The following is a 23947-nucleotide window of genomic DNA, read 5'->3' as shown; positions in this document are numbered from 1 at the left end:
ACAATTTATCGAGGCTCTTCAATAAGTAAGGGGACAAGTATGTCCGTATTTAGACTTAAGAGACATATCAAATGCAACGGATGGACCTTGCATGTATCCAGATTTGAACAAATTAAGTCTAAAATGAGATTTTTTTTATACAACTGGGCAAATGTGAAAATGGATTGGGTATAAGATGATACTAAGAAATAATTGTTAATTTTACAAAGTGTGATAATGGAATAATAATTATATAATGACAAGAGATCTGGAATTTTGCTTTAATATATATACTTCAGGAAAATAAACAATTAGATAAAGCAACTGTGGCAATAACTTGGTAACTGCTGATATGAGGACTTGTTATACTATTCTGTTTTTGTTTACATTTGAAAATCGTCTTTTTTAAATTTATTATTATTATACTTTAAGTTGTAGGGTACATGTGCATAACGTGCAGGTTTGTTACATATGTATACTTGTGCCATGTTGGTGTGCTGCACCCATCAACTCGTCATTTACATCAGGTATAACTCCCAATGCAATCCCTCCCCCCTCCCCCCTCCCCATGATTGAAAATCATCTTTTTAATAGAAAGTTTCCTCTAAAAGGACAAGTGCTTTGTTGTTGGAGCAACTTTTAATCATTTTACGGGATTAGTTTTTACTTGCAGAATATTTCCCATAGGCCCTTATATGGCCTTCACTAGTCTAGGTGCCAAGGTCACAGGTGTCAACTGGTCAAACAAGGTCCCTGCTGTCACAGAACTCTGTTTTTTTTTTGTTTTTTTTTTTTTGAGACGGGGTCTCGTTCTTTCGCCCAGGCTGGAGTACAGTGGCACCATCTGGGCTCACTGCAAGCTCCGCCTCCTGGTTCACACCATTCTCCTGTCTCAGCCTCCTGAGTAGCTGGGACTACCGGCGCCCACCACCATGCCTGGCTAACTTTTTGTATTTTTAGTAGAGATGGGGTTTCACTGTGTTAGCCAGGATGGTCTCGATCTCCTGACCTCATGATCCACCCGCCTCGGCCTCCCAAAGTGCTGGGATTACAGGCATGAGCCACCGCGCCCGGCCAGAACTCCATTTTTTATGGTGGGAGGCTGACATTTTAAAAGAATCCATATTTAAATGGTTAAAAATACAATAAATACAATAAATACAGGATAAACATAAATAACAATTATTATGTACCCCTCCCTCGTCTTTCGAATAGGAATACCGTCAGGACCCAGAAAGGGCTGGTAAGGAAGAAAAGCCATAGTTAGGAGACAGGGAAGCCATTTCTTTTTTTTTTTTTTTTTTTGGAGACGGAGTCTCGCTCTGTCGCCCCAGCCTGGAGTGCAGTGGCTCGATCTCAGCTCACTGCAAGCTCCGCCTGCCTCAGCCTCCCGAGTAGCTGGGGACTACAGGCGCCCACCACTGCGCCTGGCAAATTTTTTGAAGTTTTAGTAGAGACAGGGTTTCACCGTGTCAGCCAGGATGGTCTCGATCTCCTGACCTCGTGATCCGCCTGCCTTGGCCTCCCAAAGTGCTGGGATTACAGGCGTGAGCCACCGCACCCGGCCAGGGAAGCCATTTCATTCAGAAATATTCCTCCCTATATTTCCTCCTATTTGTCCCTTCTTCTCTCGCCAAACTACCCACCTATATGGGTTCTCATTTGAACTCAATGGTCTCTATCTGGAATCTACATTACAAGTGGATTGCAGAAACAAATCTCAATAGGAAAAAAATAAAAGAGCAATTCAAATCATTATGGATCCAAGTACAAATATTTTTGTTTTGAGAGGGTCACTGAAATATGGTTGTCTAATAGCTAAAAAGCAAAAACAACCTAGACGTCTGAAAAAGGAACCAATAGAATAAACTGATATACCTATATAATGGAATACCATGCAATCATTAAAATAGATGTAGGCTGGGCACAATGGCTCATGCTGTAATCCCAGCATTTTGGGAGGCTGGGGCGGGTGGATCGCTTGAGCCCAGGAGTTTGAGACCAGACTGGGCAACATGGTGAAATGTCGTCTGTACAAAAAAAATCAGCTGGGTATAATGGGGTGCCCTTGAGGTCCCAGCTACTTGGGAGGCTGAGGTGAGAGGACCACCTGAGCCTGGGAGGTTGAGGCTGCAATGGGTTGTAATCGCACCATTGCACTCTGGCCTAGGTGACAGAGTGACAGTGTCTCAAAAAAAAAAAAAAAAAAAAAAAAAAAAACACCCAAAAACCAAAAAAAACTAAGATGTAAAATTGATTAATGTCACACAAAAATGTCTCAGATAAGTGGAAAAGAGATTATAAAACGGCATAGATAAGAAAATCTTTTTTTTAAGAAAGCAAAGGAATAAAAGGATGGCTGCCCCATAGGCAGAGCAGCAGAAAATCTTGTTTTTATAAATACATGCACATAATCACATAAACGTCTAAGAGAAAACATTCCAAAAGATTTAAAATTATTACCTCTGCGTGGTAGAATTAAAGTTGACATTAAGTATTTTTTCTCATCTATATTTCCATTTTTCTTCCAAAATGAAAATGGAAATATTTTCCATTTAAAACTATTATAATAAAAGCATCTAAAAGTTACATTTTAAATATAATAGTTCTCCATATAATCTGATTTTGGATATTTAAAATCAGCCTGTTATTTTAAAATGTTAATGGCTACTTTAATAATAATATACTGCTCATGAAGATATTCAAACACTACAGAATCCTATCATGGAGAATATAAACTTGCCTCTTCTCCTCCATCCCTATGTAACTAATGAGAAGTAATATAACCGTTAAGCTTGTTGAATACGTTTCTAGAGATTTTTCTACGTACACAAAAACATACACACACATATGTGGAAGGAGACCTTAAGGAGGGGTGAGCAGAAGGATGGTGATGTGGGTCTTTGACGACACTGAAAAATTGCCTACCACATCTGGATTGCTTTTCTCTGCATATCTTTTAGGTGAGAAAGCAACCCTCTCTCTTGTTAAGCTGCTATTTTTTTTTTCTGTTATATAAGGTAAACACAACCATTACAAGTGAAAATTATATCACATTTAGCCTTTCAAATAAAACTGTCAAAAAATTTGGATTTGATCAAAATTATACCAAATTTATACATTTGGTGAGAATAGGTGTCTTTCGAAGCTGAGTTTTCTATCAAGGAACATAATACATTTCACCACTCATTTCAGTCCTTTGTAAAATGCAATTTTTGACCAGGTATGGTGGCTCACAGCTGTAATCCCAGCACTTTGGGAGGCGCAGGTGGGTGGATCACTTGTGTCCAGGAGTTTGAGACCAGCCTGGACAACATGGTGAAACCTTGTCTCTACAAAAAATAGCAAAAATTAGCCAGGCATGGTCACGTGTACCTGCAGTCCCAGCTACTCGGGAGGCTGAGGTGGGAGGATCACCTGAGCCCAGGAGGTCGAGGCTGCAGTGAGCCATGATCATGCAGTGGCACTCCAGCCTGGGTAACAGAGTGAGACCCTGTCTCCCCACCCACACCCCAAAACAAAGCTTTGTGTGTGTGCTTTTTTTTTTTTTTTTAAAGAGAAAAGAAATATTTTATTTCCAAACATAACTTGCTCTCTCAGATGCAGCTGTGTGTGCTTTTTTTAAATGGAAAAAATTCATCTTTAGTGTATGTGTGTTTGGCAGGGTATGGCAGACGATTTTCGTTTACATATTCTAACTAGTTATTACTGGAATTGCTTTTTAAAAGTCATCTCACATTCAGCAATCTTACTGAGCTCTTACTAATTTTAATAAATTCAAAGTTGATTCCTTTGAATTTTCTTGGTAGACAATGATATAAGTAACAAATATTGATCATTTTATTACACACTTTTATTTATTTTTATTTGAGATGGAGTTTCGCTCTGTTACCCAGGCTGGAGTGCAGTGGGGCAATCTCAAGGCCGGTCTCAAACTCCTGACCTCATGATCTGCCAGCCTCAGCCTCCCAAAGTGTTGGGATTACAGGCGTGAGCCACTGCGCCTGGCCTTATTTTTTAAGTTGAGACAGGGTCTCACTATGTTGCCCAGGCTGGTTTCTACTTCCAGGGCTCAAGCAATTCTCCAGTGTGGGCCTCCTGTGTAGCTGGGGCTACAGGCGTGTGCCACTTTGCGTGGCTAATTTTTAAATGTTGTGTAGAGATGGGTCTTACTGTGTTGCCCAGGTTGGTCTCGAATTCCTGGCCTCAAGCAATCCTCTTGCTTCGGCCTCCCCAAGTGTGGGATTATAGACATGAGCCACTGCACTGGGCCTCTTTCTTTTTGTCTTGCATCAGCTTAACCCTCTAGAAGAATGTTAAAAGTCATGCTAGTAGTTGGCATCTTTGTCTTCTTCCTAATCTGAATTAAAGTATAGTCTAATGGTTTTCAATTAGAGATGAACATAAGAATCACTTGGGGAGTCATAAAAGTGCATGGTTTGGGCCCCAACGCAGACCTACTAAATTTAAATCTCTACGGGTAGGGCTCAGGCATGAACATTTTAAAAGAGGGTCTTATCCACACCACAGTGATTCTGAGGTTCACTCCTGGTTAAGAACCATTGCTCCTTTACTTTAACAACAAATAAGCTATTTGCTGTTGTTTTTCTCATAAACACCTATTAAGATTCCTAGCTTACCAAGAGCACTTGTTACTTTAAAATTCAGAAACTGATGTTGAATGTTATCAAATGTCTTTTCACCATCTATAAGGAAGGTGATAAGATTTTTATTTACTCTAACAAATTATATTAATATATTTCCTAATTTTGAACAGTCTTTTTTCTTTCTATTAGAGACGAGAGTCTCGCTTTGTTGCCTGCACTGATCTGGAACACCTGGCCTCAAGCAATCCTCCCACCTAAGCCTCCCAAAGTGTTGAGATTATAAGTGTGAGCCACTGTGCCCAGCCTGAACAGTCTTTCAATTCTTAGAGTACAGACCTGGATTTGATTTACTAATATTTTATTTAAAATTTTTGTATATTTATAAAAGTGAAATTGTGGCTGGGCATGGCTCATGCCTGTAATCCTAGCACTTTGGGAGACTGAGGCAGGGAGATCACTTGAGCCCAGGAGTTTGAGACCAGTCTGGGCAACATAACAAGACTCCTCCTCAAAAAAAAAAAAAAAAAAATTAAAAAAATTAGCTTGGCTATAGTCCCAGCTACTTGGGAGGCTGAGGTGGGAGGATCACGTGAGGCCAGGAGGTCAAGGCTGTAGTGAGTCATGATCACACTACTGCACTCCAGCCTGGACAACAGAGTCAGATCCTGTCTCAAAGCAAAAAAAGGGAGACTGGTCTACAGTTAGTTTGTCTGTCTTTTAACGTATCTTTGTTAGGTTTGGTACCACAGTTACGTAAGCTTTACAGAATGAAGCAGTAAGTTTTCCATCTCTTGCTATGTGCTGGATCTCTTAAATAACATTGGGATTATTTGTTCCTTAAAGGCTTTATAGAACTCCCTTGAAAACATTTGTGCCTTGATTATTAAACAGAATTTAGCAAATTTTATTATATAGCATAGCACCTTATGTAAGCACCCAAATGGCTTGGTGACTGCTTGTGCACATTGTCTTTTACACAGAATACTAGACCCGGAAGTTATTGGTTTATTGCATTCTAGGCATGTGAGAGTAAGGAAGTGCTTTACAACTCTGGACAGCAAATAAAAACTTCAGGAGTCCCTGCCAACTTATACTCCAGTTGATTAAACAAATGGAACCATTACATTAACACCACCTAGCCCAAGGCAGCACAGGTAAGTGGAAGACCCATAAAAAAGAGGGTGACCCCCAAACCCAAATCTTCAAACTTTATTTTTTCACCATCTTCTCAAGAGAACCTTTTGTCTTCTATCTATCACATCCTATTCTAAGCTACCAATAATTCTCACCTGGACCACCAGTACTAGCCTCCTAACACATCTCCCCATTTCCACCTCTGCTTGTGTCTCACCCAGGGCACTTGCATATGTTGTTCTCTCTGCCCAGAATACCTCTCCCAACCAAGGCTCACCTTTGTCCTTAATATCTCAGCTTAAAGCTGAGCACTATTTCCTTCAGAAAATTCTTAAAGACTCCCCACTACAGACTAGGTTACCTCTTCCTTCTTACATGCTCTCATAACACTTTGTAACTTCTCTGGAACACTTATGCTGCTATGTTGTAATTGCATATTTGTCTGGCCACTTAAATAATAGGTCTCTCCCAATAGATTGTAAGCTTCTTGTTGCCCAGGCTGGAGTGCAATGGCACAATCTTGGCTCACTGCAACCTCTCCCTCCTGGGTTCAAGCGATTCTCCTGCCTCAGCCTCCCGAGTAGCTGGGATTACAGGTGCCTGCCACCACACCTGGGTAATTTTTGTATTTTAGTAGAGACGGGGTTTCACCATGTTGGTCAGGCTGGTCTCGAACTCCTGACCTCAGGTGATCCACCTGCCTTGGCCTCCCAAAGTGCTGGGATTACAGATGTGAGCCACCGCACCCGGCCCAGCATATGTAGTTTTGATCACTGTTATATGCCCAGCTTCAAGCACAATGGCTGGCACACAGGAAGCATAACTAACATTGGATGGATGAATGCTAATCCAGGGATATGTAGTCAGAGGAAAATGCCAATTGTAGTACTCATTCCTTACACAATGTGCTCAGTATTCTATTCTATACTTAACTAAATATCACCTAAGAATAGAGATTGAGTAAACTAATGTCATCTATTTAAGGACAGTTACTTACTAACATGTTTAGGGAAATAGACAATTGTTGTTTTCTTACTTGTAAATTCCTCGTGACATATTTTCAATGTATTTAGCTTTGTCTTGTACTCCACAGTGGTAATGGTAAGTCTTAACACAGGCTTTTATTTCACATCCAATAGTAGCACCAGGCTGACTGCAAAGTGTACATTTCTGTATAAGGAAAGAGAAATAATCGTAAGCAGTATTTCAAGAAAACAGCAGCCATTTTCTATTGAAAAAGAATACACTGAAATTATCACGTAGCATATAACTGAAATAACGCTGCAACTGAAACCATACTTTGATAAGCCCTCTAATATTGCCATCCCCTGATGTTTCTATTATTTAACATTTATAAACTGCCGGCTTGTTAGAAAAACTACTGACCATCCCAGGTCTGACATCTAAATGTAGATAAGACTCTCCTCAATACTGCCAAATACACAAAAAAATGATGTTGTATATTTTAGTGGTTGGTTTCTTTCCCTCCCTAAGATCAGATCCTTTCCTATTATGATTAGGGGAAAGAATAAGAAACCAGAAAAGCAGTTCCCCCACAGAAGAATCACTACCAGTAGACAAAAGTGCAGAGGGCGACTAAAGGGGCTGAAATCTTTTCAAGACTTCTCAGTTTGGCCTAGATAAGCCTTGCCTGAAGAATGTTCGGAGATTAAAAGGTAACTGTTGAAAAAGGGGTTTCAAGTCAAATAAGTTTGAGAAAGGATAGGTTAAGCAGATCACTTTATTGCAGGACTTCTCACAGCCTTTTCTCCAAGGGTGGGGGCACAGAGTAAACAGTTTTCAAGTTTATTGAAATCTAGATGCCCTTTTATCTCTGGAGGGGTGGGGGAACATCTTGATGAACTAACTTCCTTTAGAGCACACTTGGGGGAAATGCTAGGTTAGTGTTTACCCCAACCCTCAATGGTGCAGAGGTAAACAATAAGTTGGCAAGATAATTGAATTGCTATCTTAGTCACCTATTTGAACTTTAGCTGTATTATACAACACTGCTCTGAATAATACGATAAAGTGGTTTTTCCTTTTTTCAGTACCACAGGCTCTGTTATGAAAGTTTCCTTTTCAGCTGGATGCTCACGCCTGTAATCCCAGCACTTTGGGAAGCCGAGGCGGGTGGAATGCATGAGGTCAGGAGTTCATGAGAAGCCTGGCCAACATAATGAAACCCTGTCTCTACTAAAAATACAAAAATTATCCAGGTGTGGTGGTGCATGTTTGTAATCCCAGCTACTTGGGAAGCTGAAGCACGGGAATCACCTGAACCCGGGAGGCAGAGGTTACAGTGAGCCAAGATCGCGCCACCGCACCCCAGCCTGGGCGACAGTGAGACTCTGTCTCAAAACAACAACAACAAAGAAGGCCTATATGAAACAAGTGCCACAAATTTTGGTAATTGATGAAGCAAGATGATGGACAGACACGTGTTACTAGGCTTTCCAATTGTGGTATGTTTGAAAATTTCCCAACAAAAAATTTAAAAATTAATTTCTAGAGACAACTGATATTATTATAGCATTCATAAGCTATAAAGGAGTAAGTGATCAATAAAGATGCCAATATTTCTTAGAGCTACTTGTTGGTAATTCAGTATGTTTAACAACATGAGACTAAGGTGTATTTTATATTATTTTATTTAAAAAAACTTTTAACGCTATGACAAACATTTTAAGAGGCAGTCCTGTGTATGTGTACTTTAAAAAGAAAGCCCTGAAAAAAATTTCCTTTAAGCAAGCTTACACAATGTAACACTTTAAACTTAATAAAGTTTGTCACATTCGTATCTTCATTTATTTTATTGTTAAAGGCTTGCAAATGCCTTGAAATGTATATAAATCTCAGTATAATCCTCTTAAGTAATGAAGTTACATAGAAAGAGAAATAAGTTTCAGTAACATCAACATCCTTTATTATATTACAAATAAGTCAATATACTTTGCTTTAACATATGAACTACTTTATATTAAATTTTCTGATGACTGGATAAATTTGGGATGTACTCTAAATTTAAAGCAGCAAGTCAAGTGTAATGTTGCATAACAAATATAAAAACTACAGACCATTCTTTTTCCTCGCTTAATCTCCTGAAGTACAGTTTTAATATCAAAGTCTCCAAATTCTGCTCTTGAGGTTGTTGTGAGCTGGACTGTGCCAGAAGAAAACAACTAGAGAAGAAAAATGCAGGAATATTAACATTCAGAATCCTTATGAGGAAAACATTAAATGTGGTAACAAGTGTGTTATATTTAATTTCCGAAGAAAGATAATCTTTCCTTAATAATCAAGTATCTGCTCAAATATTTTTAATATATTTACATGTCTGATTAAAATACAGCCAAAATTATGGACATTGAAATAAAAATGAAGATTGCCAGTGTGAAGCCAAGATTAAATCGCTTCAAGCAATGAAAATTTCAACAATGTCACTCTATTCTCAACTATTTTACATTTCCACAAAGTTTTAAAAAACAGTTTAAATTGGCAAATTTCAACCATAGATGCAGATCAGAATCACTTGGGGGATTTTGTTTTTCAAACTAGACACATATGAGATCTATTCCACAGGGTTCCTAGATGCACGTATTTTGGAAAAAGCTCACCAGGTAAATATGATATGTACTCTGGTTAAGAACCTGTGACATAAATAATGTAATTTTAAAAACCTTATCAATGGGATGAGTCATTCAATACACTCTAAGTCAAAGATATTTATGTATACTGTAAGTCAGGCATGGATCTAAGGATGTCAAGATAAAAACTTATTCTTATCTTCAAGGAATTTAAGAGTCTGTTAGGGAAGATAAGTTCATAAATGAATAACTGTAATACAGTGTGTTAAGTACAACAGAGATAATTATTAGGTTATAGTAAAAGTCTAAAATATATTTCATGACATGCTTATAAAGACAAAATTTTTACAGTTATGAAATAATTAATTACAGATTATCCTAACTACAGTAACTATAATTAGAATTACTTCAAATCCTACTAAAACATAAAGGCTATAATTTAACAAAATCTAAATTTTATTAAGATTTGGGATTACAAGATATACTATTCATAACTCTAAAATACTAATACTTGTGGGGGAAGTTTTTTGGTTACTAGCTAAATGATTTTTAAAAAATCACTTGGGCTTTTAGATCACAGGGGAAACAAAGAAAAACAAACAAACGAACAAAAAAACAAAATTGGGCTTAAAAGAACCATGGTTACCATGCACTTATAATGGGCAGCTGCCTTCTTGGCATTAAATATATGCAGTTTTCCTCGTGCTTCATTTTCTTCCTCCCCTACATGGCAAAATCCACATTTAGGCCTGGTGTCACTAGGGCTGCTTCTGTGTGGAGACCTATCTCTCTGCAAATGTAAAAGAAAAAAAGAACTTAAAAAAAAATCATGAAAATATGCTATCAGTATTTCAAGCTTATTTAACATTTCAAATGATGAACTTCACCTATAGTTTAAATGAAATATTCATGGTGCAACAAAAAGTAAGAATCCAACAGTTTTTTTTACTTACATAGGAACTACTTTCCATTTCGTCTGTTCCATGGGAGGATGTGGACCTGGTATCTTCTGACAGTCCTTTAAAATTAGTTTTTCTTGGCCTTCCTTTGCGACTTTTCTTTTTACTTTTAGGTGATGAGGGCTCCAGTTCGTGTTCATTAAAACTTTCCTCTAAATCAGCTGCTTAAAAATGAACAAAAACCTTTTATGGACCAATCTCAAAATAAGTATTAGTTCATGGGTCTTTAGGACATATGTTTCTTCTTAGAATGAAACTGTCTCCAGAAATGAGGAGAAATGGTCTGTGGTATGCTCAATATAGCAACCCAATGTTTCAGATAAATGCAATAAAAATCAAATACAAATAGTTTAGTAAATTAATTTTTAGAGTTTGCTTTTGTATTTTTTTTTTTTTTACCATAGGTTTCAAAGAGTTTGTAAAAGTAGAACACTTACCTAGAAAATACACTTATTGTAACTTGGAAAACTAAATGAAAATAAAGTAAATATATTTGTGCTATCCAATGTGGTAGCCACTAGCAACATGTGGCTTAAAAAAATTAAGTCAGTTATAATTAAATACAATTAAAACTTCAGTCTCATAGTCACACTGACTGCACTGCAAGAGCTTATTAGCTATATGTGGCTAGTTGCAACTGTATTAGACAGCACATATACAGTGTCACTGTCACAAAAAAAGTTCTATTGGATAACATTGGTCTAGATTACTCTTCAAACTATCATGAAAACTGAATGAATAAATTCAACAAGGAAGTCATTTACAATTGAACTAATGGATCAAGTAATTAAACAAATATTAAGTACAAAAAGAATTTCTAATACAAGCAGTAAAAGAAGTATGTTGCTAGTTAGTTGCATATGCTTTAATGAATTAAGCAAAACTGACGCAGAAATTTGAGAACTGCATTTCTCAGTAATCTGAAAAGAATTTCTACCATAATGAAAGGTGTTTCATCAGTAGTTTACTATAAATATTTTATTTATTGAGGGCCTCTGTATAAGATAATGTATTAATATTTAGTGTTTAAAAGGGTAATAAAAACCAAATGTTCACTTGCCATAAGGTCAAACTATGGAAAGTTTTAGGTACGGCTCTAATATCTTCACCATTTTTTCCTTTACCATGTTACTGATTATAATTCTAGAGACTAATTTCTCAATGAGAAACCATATCAACTCCTATGCTCAGATGTTAATATCTTTCCTACTACTTCGAAGGTTGTTTATTAGAAACGAAAGTACATTTATTATAAGAAAAGGGCAATTCAGTTGGTATACCTGAATATATATAAACTAAGGGAACTACAAGTATTAGGTTGTTTGCAAAACAGTTAATAACAATATACATGAGTGCAACTTCACAGAGCTGTGGTAGGACCTGAGGGAGTTAAGGGGAAAAGGTAAAAGTTATTGGATAGTGTTTTATAGGCAACAACATAAATTCATGTGAATAACTTCCTGTGAAGACAGAGAAGTCAATTAAAGATGTTTTCTCTCCTTAACACAATAGCAAATTTCATGTCAGAATATACTACTTAATTTAAATATTCAAATTGACAATCTTTAATACAGGGAATTTCACTAAAAGCTGTCAGAATCACTTGCACTTGGCTGGACACGGTGGCTCACACCTGTAATCCCAGCACTTTGGGAGACTGAGGCGGGCAGATCACGAGGTCAGGAGTTCAAGACCAGCCTGGCCAATATGGTGAAACCCCATCTCTACTAAAAATACAAAAAATTAGCTGGGCGTGGTGGTGCGTGCCTGTAGTCCCACCTAATTGGGAGGCTGAGGCAGAAGAATCACTTGAACCCGGGAGGCAGAGGTTGCACTGAGCCAAGATTGTGCCACTGCACGTCCAGCCTGGGTGACAAAGCAAGACTCCATCTCAAAAAAGAATTACTTGCACTTGCCAAATATTAAAATTTCTCAAAATGAAAAATCGTAACCGTTTCAATCATTCTAAGACATCTATGTGTATGTATATATAAAACATTCAGTTTTATACATATGTATACACATATAATATATTCAGTTATCTATTATGAAAATAAGCATCACTAACACCATACATAACACTATTAAATAACATTTAATAGTTGTTTAACAAATAACATTAATAAACAAATAAGATGTTTAATAAATAACATTATTAAACATCTATAAAAATTACTTAAGAACTGATTCCATTATCAAGCCAACATGATTAGTTTCCCACATGGCATATTTGTTCTAAATATGAAATCATTCCACAAAAATTTTTAACAACTTTAAAATCAATAGTAAAAGTCACGAAAAATTCATATATTTAACTATATTAGACTTTCGAACTTCTGAAAAGTATAAATTAAAAAGTGATAAATTTGGGCCGGGTGCGGTGGCTCACGCCTGTAATCCCAGCACTTTGGGAGGCCAAGGTGGGCAGATCACCTGAGATTGGGAGTTCGAGACCCTCCTGACTAACATGGAGAAACCTGTATCTACTAAAAATACAAAACTAGCTGGGCATGGTGGCGCATGCCAGTAATCCCAGCTACTCGGGAGGCAGAGACGGAAAATGGCATGAACCTGGGAGCCGGAGCTTGCAGTGAGCCAAGAGCACACCACTGCACTCCAGCCTGGGCGACAAAGTGAGACTCCGTCTCAAAAAAAAAAAAAAAAAAAGTGGCAAATTAAAAGGCAGACAATAAACTGGAAAAAGGCCGGGCATGGTGGCCAAGGTGGTTGGATCACTTGAGGTCAGGAGTTCGAGACCAGCCTGGCCAACAAGGTGAAAACCCATCTCTACTAAAACTCCAAAAAAAAATTAGCTGGGTATGGTGTCATGTGCCTGTTAACCCAGCTACTAGGGAGGCTGAGGCAGGAGAATCACTTGAACTCAGGAGGCAGAGGTTGCAGTGAGCCGAGATCATGCCACTGTACTCCAGCCTGGGTGACAAAGCAAGACTCTGTCTCAAAAATAAAATAAAATAAAATAAAATAAAACTGGAAAAATATCTGCTTCTGCTGTACCTCTGACAAAGAATTAGTATCGTTATGACATGATAAACTCATACAAGATTAAGACCCAAATGGAAAAATAGATCAAGGATATAATCAGATAATTCTCAGAATATAAGTAGTTAATAAGCACAGTTTAAAAATATTTAACTTCTCCAGAACCAAAGTGCAAATTAAGTGATATATCATTTTCACCTATCAAAACAGCAGACTTTAAATAGTTATTAAAAGCTAAAATAAAAACCACAATGAGATACCATCTCACATCAGTCAGGATGGCTATTATTAAAGAGTCAAAAAACAATAGATGCTAGTGAGGCTGTGGAGTAAAGGGAACGTTTATACACTGTTGGTGGGAATGTAAATTAGCTCAGCCACTGGGGAAAGCAGTTTGGAAATTTCTCAAAGAACATAAAACGGAACTACTATTTGACCCAACACCACCATTACTGGGTATATATTCAAAAGGAAACAAATCATTCCACCAAAAAGACACATGCACTGGTATGTTCACCACAGCACTATTCATAATAGCAAAGACAAGGAATCAACCTAGGTGTCCATCAACAGTGGACTGGATAAAGAAAATGTGGTTTGGAGTGGAATGCCCTGCTACATGGAATACCCTGTAGCCATAATAAAGAATGAAATAATGTCCTTTGTGGCAATAAGGATATAGCAGGAACAGAAAACCAAATACAACATGCTCTCACTTATAAGTGGGAGCTAAACACTGGGTTCTCATGGACATGGAAATGGCAGTAATAGAAACTGGGGACTACTAGAGGGAGGAGAGAGGGACAAGGGCAAGGGTTGAAAAACTAACTATTGGGTACTATGCCCAGTACCTGGGTAATGGCATCATTCATACGCCAAACCTCAGTATCACATAATATACTCAGGTAACAAACCTGAGCGTGTACCCCCTGAATCTGAAATACAAGTTAAAAAAAAAAAGGTACAATAAACCCAACAAAATATGTGTTAGAAAGAAAATATAAAACAAGTGCCCCTAGGCCGGGCGCGGTAGCTCAAACCTGTAATCCTAGCACTTTGGGAGGCTGAGACGGGCGGATCACGAGGTCAGGAGATGGAGACCATCCTGGCTAACACGGTGAAACCCCGTCTCTACTAAAAAAAATACAAAAAATTAGCCGGGCGAGGTGGCGGGCGCCTGTAGTCCCAGCTACACGGGAGGCTGAGGCAGGAGAATGGCGTAAACCCGGGAGGCGGAGCTTGCAGTGAGCTGAGATCCGGCCACTGCACTCCAGCCCGGGCGACAGAGCGAGACTCCGTCTCAACAAAAAAAAAAAAAAAAAAAACAAGTGCCCCTAAATGGAGAGAGAGACTATGTTTCTGAATGAACATGATAGACAGAAAATCAGCTCTCACTAATCTGACTTTATGAAATGAAACTTAAAGTTGATTCTGTGGTCTTCTGGAAAATGGACGAGAATACACAAGATGAAAAAAAGAATACACAAGAGTATCTTTTTGAAAAGAAGATATCAAAATATACTATAAAGCAATAGCAGTTAAACCACTGGCACAAGAATAGACACATACCAGTGGAAGAGAATCTCCAAGTTTGAAAACAGACGCACATGCACATGAAAATTGAAAGTATGGTAATGGCGGCATTTCAGGTGAGTAGAAAAGACATAACAGCACAACTGGCTATCCATCTTTTAAAAATGGATACATCATACTATATGAAAAAGTTCAGATGGATTAAAAATCTAATTGTAAAGTAAACTATTAATGCAATAGGAGAAAATAGAGGAGAATTTTAAAAAATAATCTTGGATCAGGACATGTAAGAAGCCCTAAAGGAAAAGACTGGGAGATTTGACTAAAAATTAGTAACTTTTGTACAGCTAAAGGCGCCATAAACTAAGTTAAAAGAAATACATTGGGCCCGGCGCGGTGGCTCAGGCCTGTAACCCCGGCGCTTTGGGAGGCCGAGGTGGGCAGATCACCTGAGGTCAGGAGTTTGAGGCCAGCCTGGCCAACATGGCGAAACCCCGTCTCTACTAAGAATACAAAAATTAGCTGGGCGTGGTGGCAGGGTGCCTGTAATCCCAGCTATTCGGTAGGCTGAGGCAGGAGAATCGCTTGAACTTGGGAGTCGGAGGTTACAGTGAGCCAAGATCGCGCCACTGCACTCCAGCCTGGTGACAAGAGCGAAACTCTGTCTAAAAAATAATAATAATAATAAATAAATAAATTAGAAGATCATTTGCATATAGTGACAGAATATCTATATTATAGAGAACACCTGCATATCAATTTTAAAAAGACAAACTCTAAGAGAAAAATGCACAAAGAACAGGAAAACGCAATTCACAAAAGAAATATAAATGACAAAAAAACATGAACAGATGCCCAACCTCACCAGTGAAAATGGAAATTAAAATTAAATGAAATAATCAGACAAAAAGACTTACACCTAGCACAGGTATGGGAATTTGACGCTGTTGGTGGGAACATAAACTAGGTAAACAGTTTCAGAAGCAACGTGACAGTACTCATTCCCCACGTTAAATGCATAGACCCTTTGACTTGGCAATCCCATTTCTAAGACTTTTATCTCATAGAGTCACTCGTATAAGTACATAAGTATATTATGTATAAGGGAAGGTGTTGCAGTATTATTTGTAATCATGAAAAAACAGATATAACCAATTTTATTAATAGATAAATCCTTAGGCCTGGGCACAGTGGCTCACGCCTATAATCTCAGCACTTTGGGAGGCCAAGGCAGGTGGACTGTTTGAGGTCAGGAGTTCAAGACCAGCCTGACCAACATGGTGAAACCCCGTCTCTACTAAAAATACAAAAATTAGCTGGGTGTGGTGGTGCACGCCTGTAATCCCAGCTACTCAGGAGGCTGAGGCAGAAGAATCACTTGAACCCAGGAGGCAGAGGTTGCAGTGAGCTGAGATCACGCCATAGCACTCCAGCCTGGGAGCCAGAGCAAGTCTCAAAAAAAAAAAAAGTGAAAATCTTCCTTTCACCTTCTACTTCCACCTGCTCTGTGCTTTCAGCTGGCTCCTCGGGCTCCCTAACCTGCCTCCCTCCCTAACCTCCTGACCTCCCACCAAGGAAAGCACTGTTAACTGCTTCTTTTCTCAACCTCAGTGTATAAGAGTCTGGGTTTGAATCTTGGATCTTCCACATACTGTGTATCTTTGGACCTGAAACCTACCTCAGGGTGTTCTTAAATTAATTACATGAATTCCTGCATGTAAAGTACTTAAAACAGTGCCTGGCATATAAGACACTTTCAGTAAATGCTATTATTTTCTCTGCATATGCACGTTTTTAAAATGGTATTCTAAGCACACTATTCTGCATCTTGCTTTTTCCGCTTAATATAGCTTGACAACTTTCCATGTCAGTATATAGGAATTTACCTCCTTCCATGTAAGAGCTAATAGTAATCCATCATATTTAACCAGCCCCCTATGGTTATGACTTGTAAGTTTTCAGTGTTTTTGCTGTTACAAATGTGATGAACATCTTTCTCCATTTATCTTTGCTCACTTGTACAGTATCTTAACAGCTTTCATTTGTAAATACGTGTGTATAAGTTGGAAATAGAATAGTAAGAGCTAACATCTGAGCTTTCGAGTTTTCACTATACCAGATACGCTATGTGGTTTATATGCATTATCTCATTTGAGCCTCACAATCACTCCACAAAGTTGTAACGGTCATCTTCCCAACCCCCCCTTCATCCCCCACCACCCTGTTTTACAGATAAGGAAGTTTAGAAAGGTTAAGTAATTTTGCCCAAGGTCACAAAGCTAGAGAATGGCAGAGCTGGGACAAATACGTATATGTCAGTGAATAACTACAAGGATGCTCTTAAAATAGTAATATTCATTGTCATGGAAATACACATTTCCATATGCTCCTGGATGTTAGAAAAAGAACAGTTATGCTTATGTATGCACATAATTGGTCTGGAAGGAAACACAAGAAACTCACAGATAGTAGTGTTTGCTTTTAGCAGAAGAATTCAGAAAAGGATACAAGGGCACAGGTGACAGGAAAGCCTGATTTTTGTACAATGTTCATGTACCTATTCAAAATAAATACGATAAAAGGTAAAATTTTACACTTGTATTCACAACTGCAATTTCTAAAAATCCAGGCTGATAAAGTAGGTGACAAAACAGGGTTGTCCTCCTTCCCAAGCCACCAAACATTCCGAGCCTCTTATCAGCACAGCTTGCAGATGTCTGTGTCACTTTAGAATGGCCAGGCCCCTCTCTATTACCCTTCTGCTCTTTTCTGGCCCCTATGGGGAGGGGAATGCCCAACTTACCAGGACACCAACTCTCTTCCTAGTACTGCAAAGCCCTGTCTGTCCCTTTCCTGATTCTCTTCTCTTAGTAACCAATGTTTTCCTCATTTTACAACTTCCTGGTTTACGCTCCACCTTCCTCCTCCTAAGTTCTCCCATCAGTTAACAGTGTGAAGTAGAAAGGATAACTGGACAGAACGTCTGAAATTGCCACTTACTAGGTCTTAACTTGGTTAAGTTACTTACCATTCACAAGTGTCCTCATGTGTCAAATGGGACTAATGTTAATACCTTTCTTACAAGGCTGCTTGAAGAAATTACTTGTGAAAAATGCTTTGTAAACTATAAAATTATATTTCTTAGTTAATACTCTTGGCATATCTTGTGTAGTCTGTAAACTCTTTGTCCACATGGGGACTCTTTCTTAAATTCCCCAAGGTGCTCACACCTTGCAGGCACTCAATAAATGCTTGTCAGAGTTAAAAAAAAAAAAAAAAAAAAAAGAAACAAACAAAAAGGACAGGCATTAAGATTGAGGCAAGCATCACCACCTCTGCTTTGAATCTTCATAGTTGCTGCAAAAGGAAAACTGGAGGACATTCGTCCTGCTTTTTCCAGTGTAAACATGATGTGCATTTACTCTGGAAGTGCGGAGTCATTTGTGAACTCAGTTTCCTGCTTTTTCAGGAAAGGTATCAGGTAAATGATTTATATACATATATATGTATATAATATATATACACATACACATGCATATACAAACACATGCACATATACATACACATGGATATACAAATTTGTAGCATACACCCAAAATATATTATTAATTAAGTGTGCTAAAAGGAAATCTGATGCCTGGGATTACTTCAAAATAATCCAGACGAAGAAAGTGAGTGGGGGGTAAAGATGAAACGTTATGCTGTTATTTCTACTTTTGCTTAAGTTTGAAATTTCCTATAATGAAAGTTTGTACAATGTGCTAAATCAAACATGGGCATACACAATGCCTAACACAGTACTCTGCACATGGGTGAATCAGAAAGAATATGGAGTAGGCCAGGCACAGTTGCTCACGCCTATAATCCCAGCACTTTGGGAGGCTGAGGCGGGTAGATCACCTGAGGTCAGGAGTTCGAGACCAGCCTGGCCAACGTAGCAAAACCCTGCCTCTACTAAAAATACAAAAATTATCCGGGCATGGTGGTGGGCGCCTGTAATCCCAGCTACTTGGCTGAGGTGGGAGGATCGCTTGAACCTGGGAGGTGGAGGCTGCAGTGAGCCGAGATCGCACCACTGCACTCCAGCCTGGGTGACAGAATGAGACAAACAAACAAAAAAAGAATATGGAGTCAGTTTTACACGGTGCAAAGACCACAATATGAATACACTACTAAAATTTTCCAAGTTAAAGTACAAAGAATTTAAATTCCATTGTCATCTAAGGAAGAGCACATGAAAAGATGGTGATAAAAGCAGGTGGAAGTTTAAAGGAATAATAATGATATAGAACACAGTATTTACAGACATCTTCAAGATATCGTGGGTTTGCTTCCAGACTACCACAGTAAAGCAAATATCGCAGTAAAGCAAATCACACGAATGTTTTCGCTTCCCAGTGCATTTAAAAGTTATGTTTACACTATATTGTAGTCTACTAAGTGTATAATAGCATTATGTATATAAAAAGGTATGTACCTTCATTAAAAATACTTTATTGCTAAAAATAAATGCTAACAATCATCTGAGCTTTCCAGTAAGTTGTAATCTTTTTGCTGGTGAAGGGTCTTGCCTTGATGCTGTTGGCTGCTAACTGATCAAGGTGGTGGATGGCTGAAGGATGGGGTGGCTGTGAAAATTCCTTAAATTAAGACAACACTGAAGTTTGCCGCACTGATGGACTCTTTCTTTTATGAAATATTTCTCTATAGAATGAGATGCTGTTTGATAGCATTTTACCCACAGGAAAAATTCTTTCAAAATTAGAATCAATCCTCTCAAACCCTGCCACTGCTTTATCAACCATGTTTACAGAATATTCTAAATACTTTGTTGTCGTTTCAACAATGTTCACAGCATCATCACCAGAAGTACACTCTATCTCAAGAAACTACTTTCTTTGCTCATCCATAAGAAGCAAACTCCTCATCTGTTAAAGTTTGATCATGAGATTACAGCAATCCAGTCCCATCTTCAGGCTCCACTTCTAATTCTAGTTCTCTTACTATTTCTACCACATCTGCAGTGACTTCCTCCACCAAAGTCTTACACCTCTCAAAGTCATCCGTGAGGGTTGGAATAAACTTCTTCCAAATTCCTGTTAACGTCAATATTTTGACCTCTGTCCTTGAATCACAAATGTTCTCAATGGCATCCAGAATGATGAATCCTTTCCAGAAGGTTTTTAATTGCCTTGCCCAGATTAATCATAGAAATCACTATGTATGGCAGCTACAGCCTTATGAAATGTATTTCTTAAATAATAAGACTTGAAAGTCCAAAGTACTCCTTGGTCCATGGGCTCTACGGACTGCAGAATTAATGCTGTACTAGCATGACACGAAGACAACATTCATCTCCTTGTAGATCTCTGTCAGAGCTCTTGGATGACCAGATGCATTGTCAATAAGCAGTAATATTTTGAAAGGAATCTTTTTCTCTGACCAGTAGGTATCAAGAGTGGGCTTAAAATATTCAGTAAACCATGCTATAAACAGATGTGCTATCATTCATTTATAGAGCATAAACAGAGTAGATTTACTGTAATTCTGAGGGCCCTAGGATTTTTTAAATGGTAAATGAGGATTGGCTTTAAAGTCACCAGCTGCATTAGCCCCTAACAAGACTCAGTCTGTACTTTGAAGCTTTGAGTCCAGGCATTGACGTCTCTCTAGCTACAAATGTCCTAGATGGCATCTTCCTCCAATACAAGGCTGTTTCATTGATATTAAAAATCTGTTGTTTTGTGTAGGCAACTTCACCAATGATCTTAGCTAGATCCTCTGTATAACTCACTATATTTCTACATCAGCACTTGCTGCTTTCACCTTGCACCTTTATTGTTATGGAGACTTCTTTCCTTAAATCTGATGAACCAACCTCTGCTAGCTTCAAATTTTTCTTCTGTAGATTCCTTACCTCTCTCAGCCTTCATAGAATTGAAGAATTAGAGGCTTGCTCTAGATTAGGCTTTGGCTTAAGGGAATGTTGTGGCTGGTTTATCTTCTATCCAGACCACCAAAACTTTCCCCATATCAGCAATAGGGCTGTTTCACTTTCTTATCATTTGTGTGTTCCCCGGAATAGCACTTTTAACTTCCTCCAAGAACTTTTTTTTTTGCATTCACAACTTGGTTGTTTGGTACAAGAGGCCTAGCTTTTGGCCTGTCTCAGCTTTCAACATGCCTTCCTCACTAAGCTTAATAATTTCAGCTTTGAATTTAAAGTGAGAAAAGTACAACTCTCCCTTTTACTTAAACACTTAAGAGGCCATTAGAGGGTTATTAATTGGTCTAATTTCAATACTGTTATGTCTTAGAGAATAGGGAAGCCCAAAAAGAGGGAGAGAGATGGAGAATGGTTGGTTGGGGAGGCAGCCAGAACACACATCACATTTATCAATTAAGTTCACTGTCTTACATGGGCACGGTTCATGATGTCCCAAAACAATTTGCAATAGCAATATCAAAGATTATTGATCATAGATCACCAAAACGGATAAAAAAAATGAAAAGGTTTGAAATATTGTGAGAATTGCCAAAATGTGACAGAAACAAAGTGAGCACATCCTGTCAGAAAAAATGATGCCAACAGACTTGTTCAATGCAAGGTTGCCACAAATCTTCAATTTGTAAAAAATGCAGTATCTGTGAAGCACAATAAACTGAAGTGCAATAAAGTAAGGTATGCCTGTACTGAGCCATTGTTTAGAGTTGTACACACATTATTTTTCATTTAATCCTTAGAATAATCCTATGAGGTAGGTTTAAAAAAAACAAAACAAAACAAATTTTACAGATGCAATATCTAACGCTCTCCTCTGAGAGAGATCAAGTAATTTGCCCCAGATCATGTGCCTAGGATGTGGCAGAGCTAAGATTCAAATACAGACCTTATTTCAAAGCCAATACTCTTAACCAGTATATAATACTGCTTCCCAGTACTTCATAAGTCTATTCAGTGCTACTCAACTTAAAAGGTTTTTAAAGAGCTTAATACCAACATCGAAATCTCCCTATATTTCTATTTAATAAAAGTAATGCAAACTGTGGCCAGGTGCAGTGGCTCACGCCTGTAATCCCACCACTTTGGGAGGCCAAGGCGGGTGGATCACGAGGTCAGGAGATTGAGACCATCCTGGCCAACATGGTGAAACCCTGCCTCTACTAAAAATAGAAAAATTAGCTGGGCGCGGTGGCGCTTGCCTGTAATCCCAGCTACTCGGGAGGCTGAGGCAGGACAATCACTTGAACCAGGGAGGCAGAGGTTGCAGTGAGCTGAGATCGTGCCACTGTACTCTAGCCTGGGCAACAGAATGAGACTCTGTCTCAACCAAACGAACAAACAAAAAACAAACAAAACACTAAGTAAATATTAAAGCAGGTAAAGGCTGCAAATCTACATAAATTATAACATTTTTAAGATACTTTTAACATAACTATGGTGACCCTATTTCCTGAAACATAAACTGAGTTATATCATTTGACAAGCAATTTCTAATATAAAGTTTCAGAACTGTCCATTAGGGAATCCACCAGGTTCTTGAATAAAATACAGACTATAGCCTCCAAGGTTAGGCACAAAAGATTCCTTTACACCATCTCAGAAAGCACGGGATTTTGTGGGTCACTGTAGTTCTAACACTTATCACCACTTTATCTTTTTAAGTAATTTCAGACTTATAAAAAAAGTTGTCATAAAAATTCCTGTATACCCTTCACTCAGATTCTAAAAATAATATTTTACCACATTTGCTTTATCATTCATTCTCTCTCAATATCCATACACATTTTTTCCTGAAAGGTTTAAGAGTAAAATGCAGCCATGATGTCACCACTGTATTTTAATGTTTGTTACATATCTGTCACTAAATTATGCCCTCCCCAACTCCCCCAAAACTAAAATTTGTCTCATTTGATACATGAGGACACTTCACCTTGTGAATAAGTTAAACAAGTTAAGACCTCGTGGGGCAGTTTCAGACTTTCTGTCCAGATATCCTTTCTGTCCAGATATCCTTTCTACTTCACACTGTTAAATGATGTGAGAACTTAGGAGGAGGAAGATGGAGCATAAACTAGGAAGAAGGTAAGATGAGGAAAATAGTGGTTGAGAAGAGAAGACAATCAGTAAAGGGACAGACAGGGCTTTATAATACTAGGAGGAGTGTTGGTGTACTGGTAAATTGGGCATTACTCTCCCCAATTTACCATACTCAAAAACCTTATAATCACATAAAATGGTTCTATTTCTGACATCCCTATGTCACACTCTGGGACCACAAATGCTTGTTTTCCTAAGTACTTTCATTCTCATTGTTCTTCAACCCTATTAGGACCTCCAGTCCATTGATGACTTCTTGTTTCTTGTTCTCCTGCCATCACTTCCCTCCCTATCTCACTCAAACTGCTCTCTTGCAAATATCTGAAACTCCCATATCCCTTTACTTCATTAAACTCACTTGGCAAGATCCCAATTTTTATTTACCCTACTAGCCACTTTCTCTATGCACATACAGGATCCTGAATTACTGGTGGAAAAGTCACATCACTTGACTGATGGGAATCACTGCATAAACTCATAGGTACTAACCTCAACAGCGCCCTTAACCTATTCTGGAAACCTTACATTTCTCCAAGCAAACTTCCTCTCCCTGTCTTCAGAGCTATTCTTTCAAATAGTTCTCTTTCCTCCAGCTTCCAACCCTCACACCTTTCGCTACATTCTCCTTCACAGAGAAGACAGACCAGATAGGAGCCACTTATCCTCTTTGTTCCCTCCTACTACAGTGGAAATGCCCTCCTATCACAGGCCAGTTGTTTTGCTTGTGTGCTGAATCCTTTTTCCTTTACCTTCAATCTCTTCCTGCCCAAAGCATCCTTTCTCATAAGTGTCTATCAATCAATTAATTCTCCTCCTTAAAAAAAAAAAGCCAAAGGCTGGGAGTGGTGGCTCACACTTGTAATCCCAGCACTTTGAAAGGCTGAGGTGGAGGACTGCTTGAACCCAGGAGTTTGAGACCAGCCTGGGCAATGTGGCAAAACCCCATTTCTACCCAAAAAAAAAAAAAAAAAAAAAAATTAGCCAGGTGTGGTGGCACATGCCTGTAGTTCTAGCTACTCAGGAGGCTGAGGTGGGAGGATCACTTGA

The 23947-nt window shown here is 38.4% G+C and overlaps 1 protein-coding gene across 8 annotated transcripts in view; it reads right to left on the bottom strand.

Annotated features, from left to right (window-relative positions):
- PHF6 (PHD finger protein 6) overlaps nucleotides 1-23947 on the bottom strand; it is a 56097-nt gene that overhangs the window by 5741 nt on the left and 26409 nt on the right. For 4 of the 8 annotated variants that reach the window (XM_015128216.3, XM_015128217.3, XM_077989288.1 and 1 more), the window contains 4 exons: nucleotides 10261-10430; nucleotides 9954-10097; nucleotides 8798-8902; nucleotides 6757-6890 (listed from right to left, as the gene is read on the bottom strand). In XM_015128216.3, the coding sequence (XP_014983702.1) occupies nucleotides 6757-6890; nucleotides 8798-8902; nucleotides 9954-10097; nucleotides 10261-10430 (553 nt within the window). The remainder of the gene's footprint in view (nucleotides 1-6756; nucleotides 6891-8797; nucleotides 8903-9953; nucleotides 10098-10260; nucleotides 10431-23947) is intronic. The other 4 variants (XM_015128218.2, XM_028842534.2, XM_077989290.1 and 1 more) reach the window with 1 other exon arrangement.

This window comes from Macaca mulatta, chromosome X (assembly GCF_049350105.2).
Source record: "Macaca mulatta isolate MMU2019108-1 chromosome X, T2T-MMU8v2.0, whole genome shotgun sequence".
Lineage (NCBI taxonomy): Eukaryota > Metazoa > Chordata > Mammalia > Primates > Cercopithecidae > Macaca > Macaca mulatta.
This window is presented reverse-complemented; position numbering and strand designations above follow the sequence as displayed.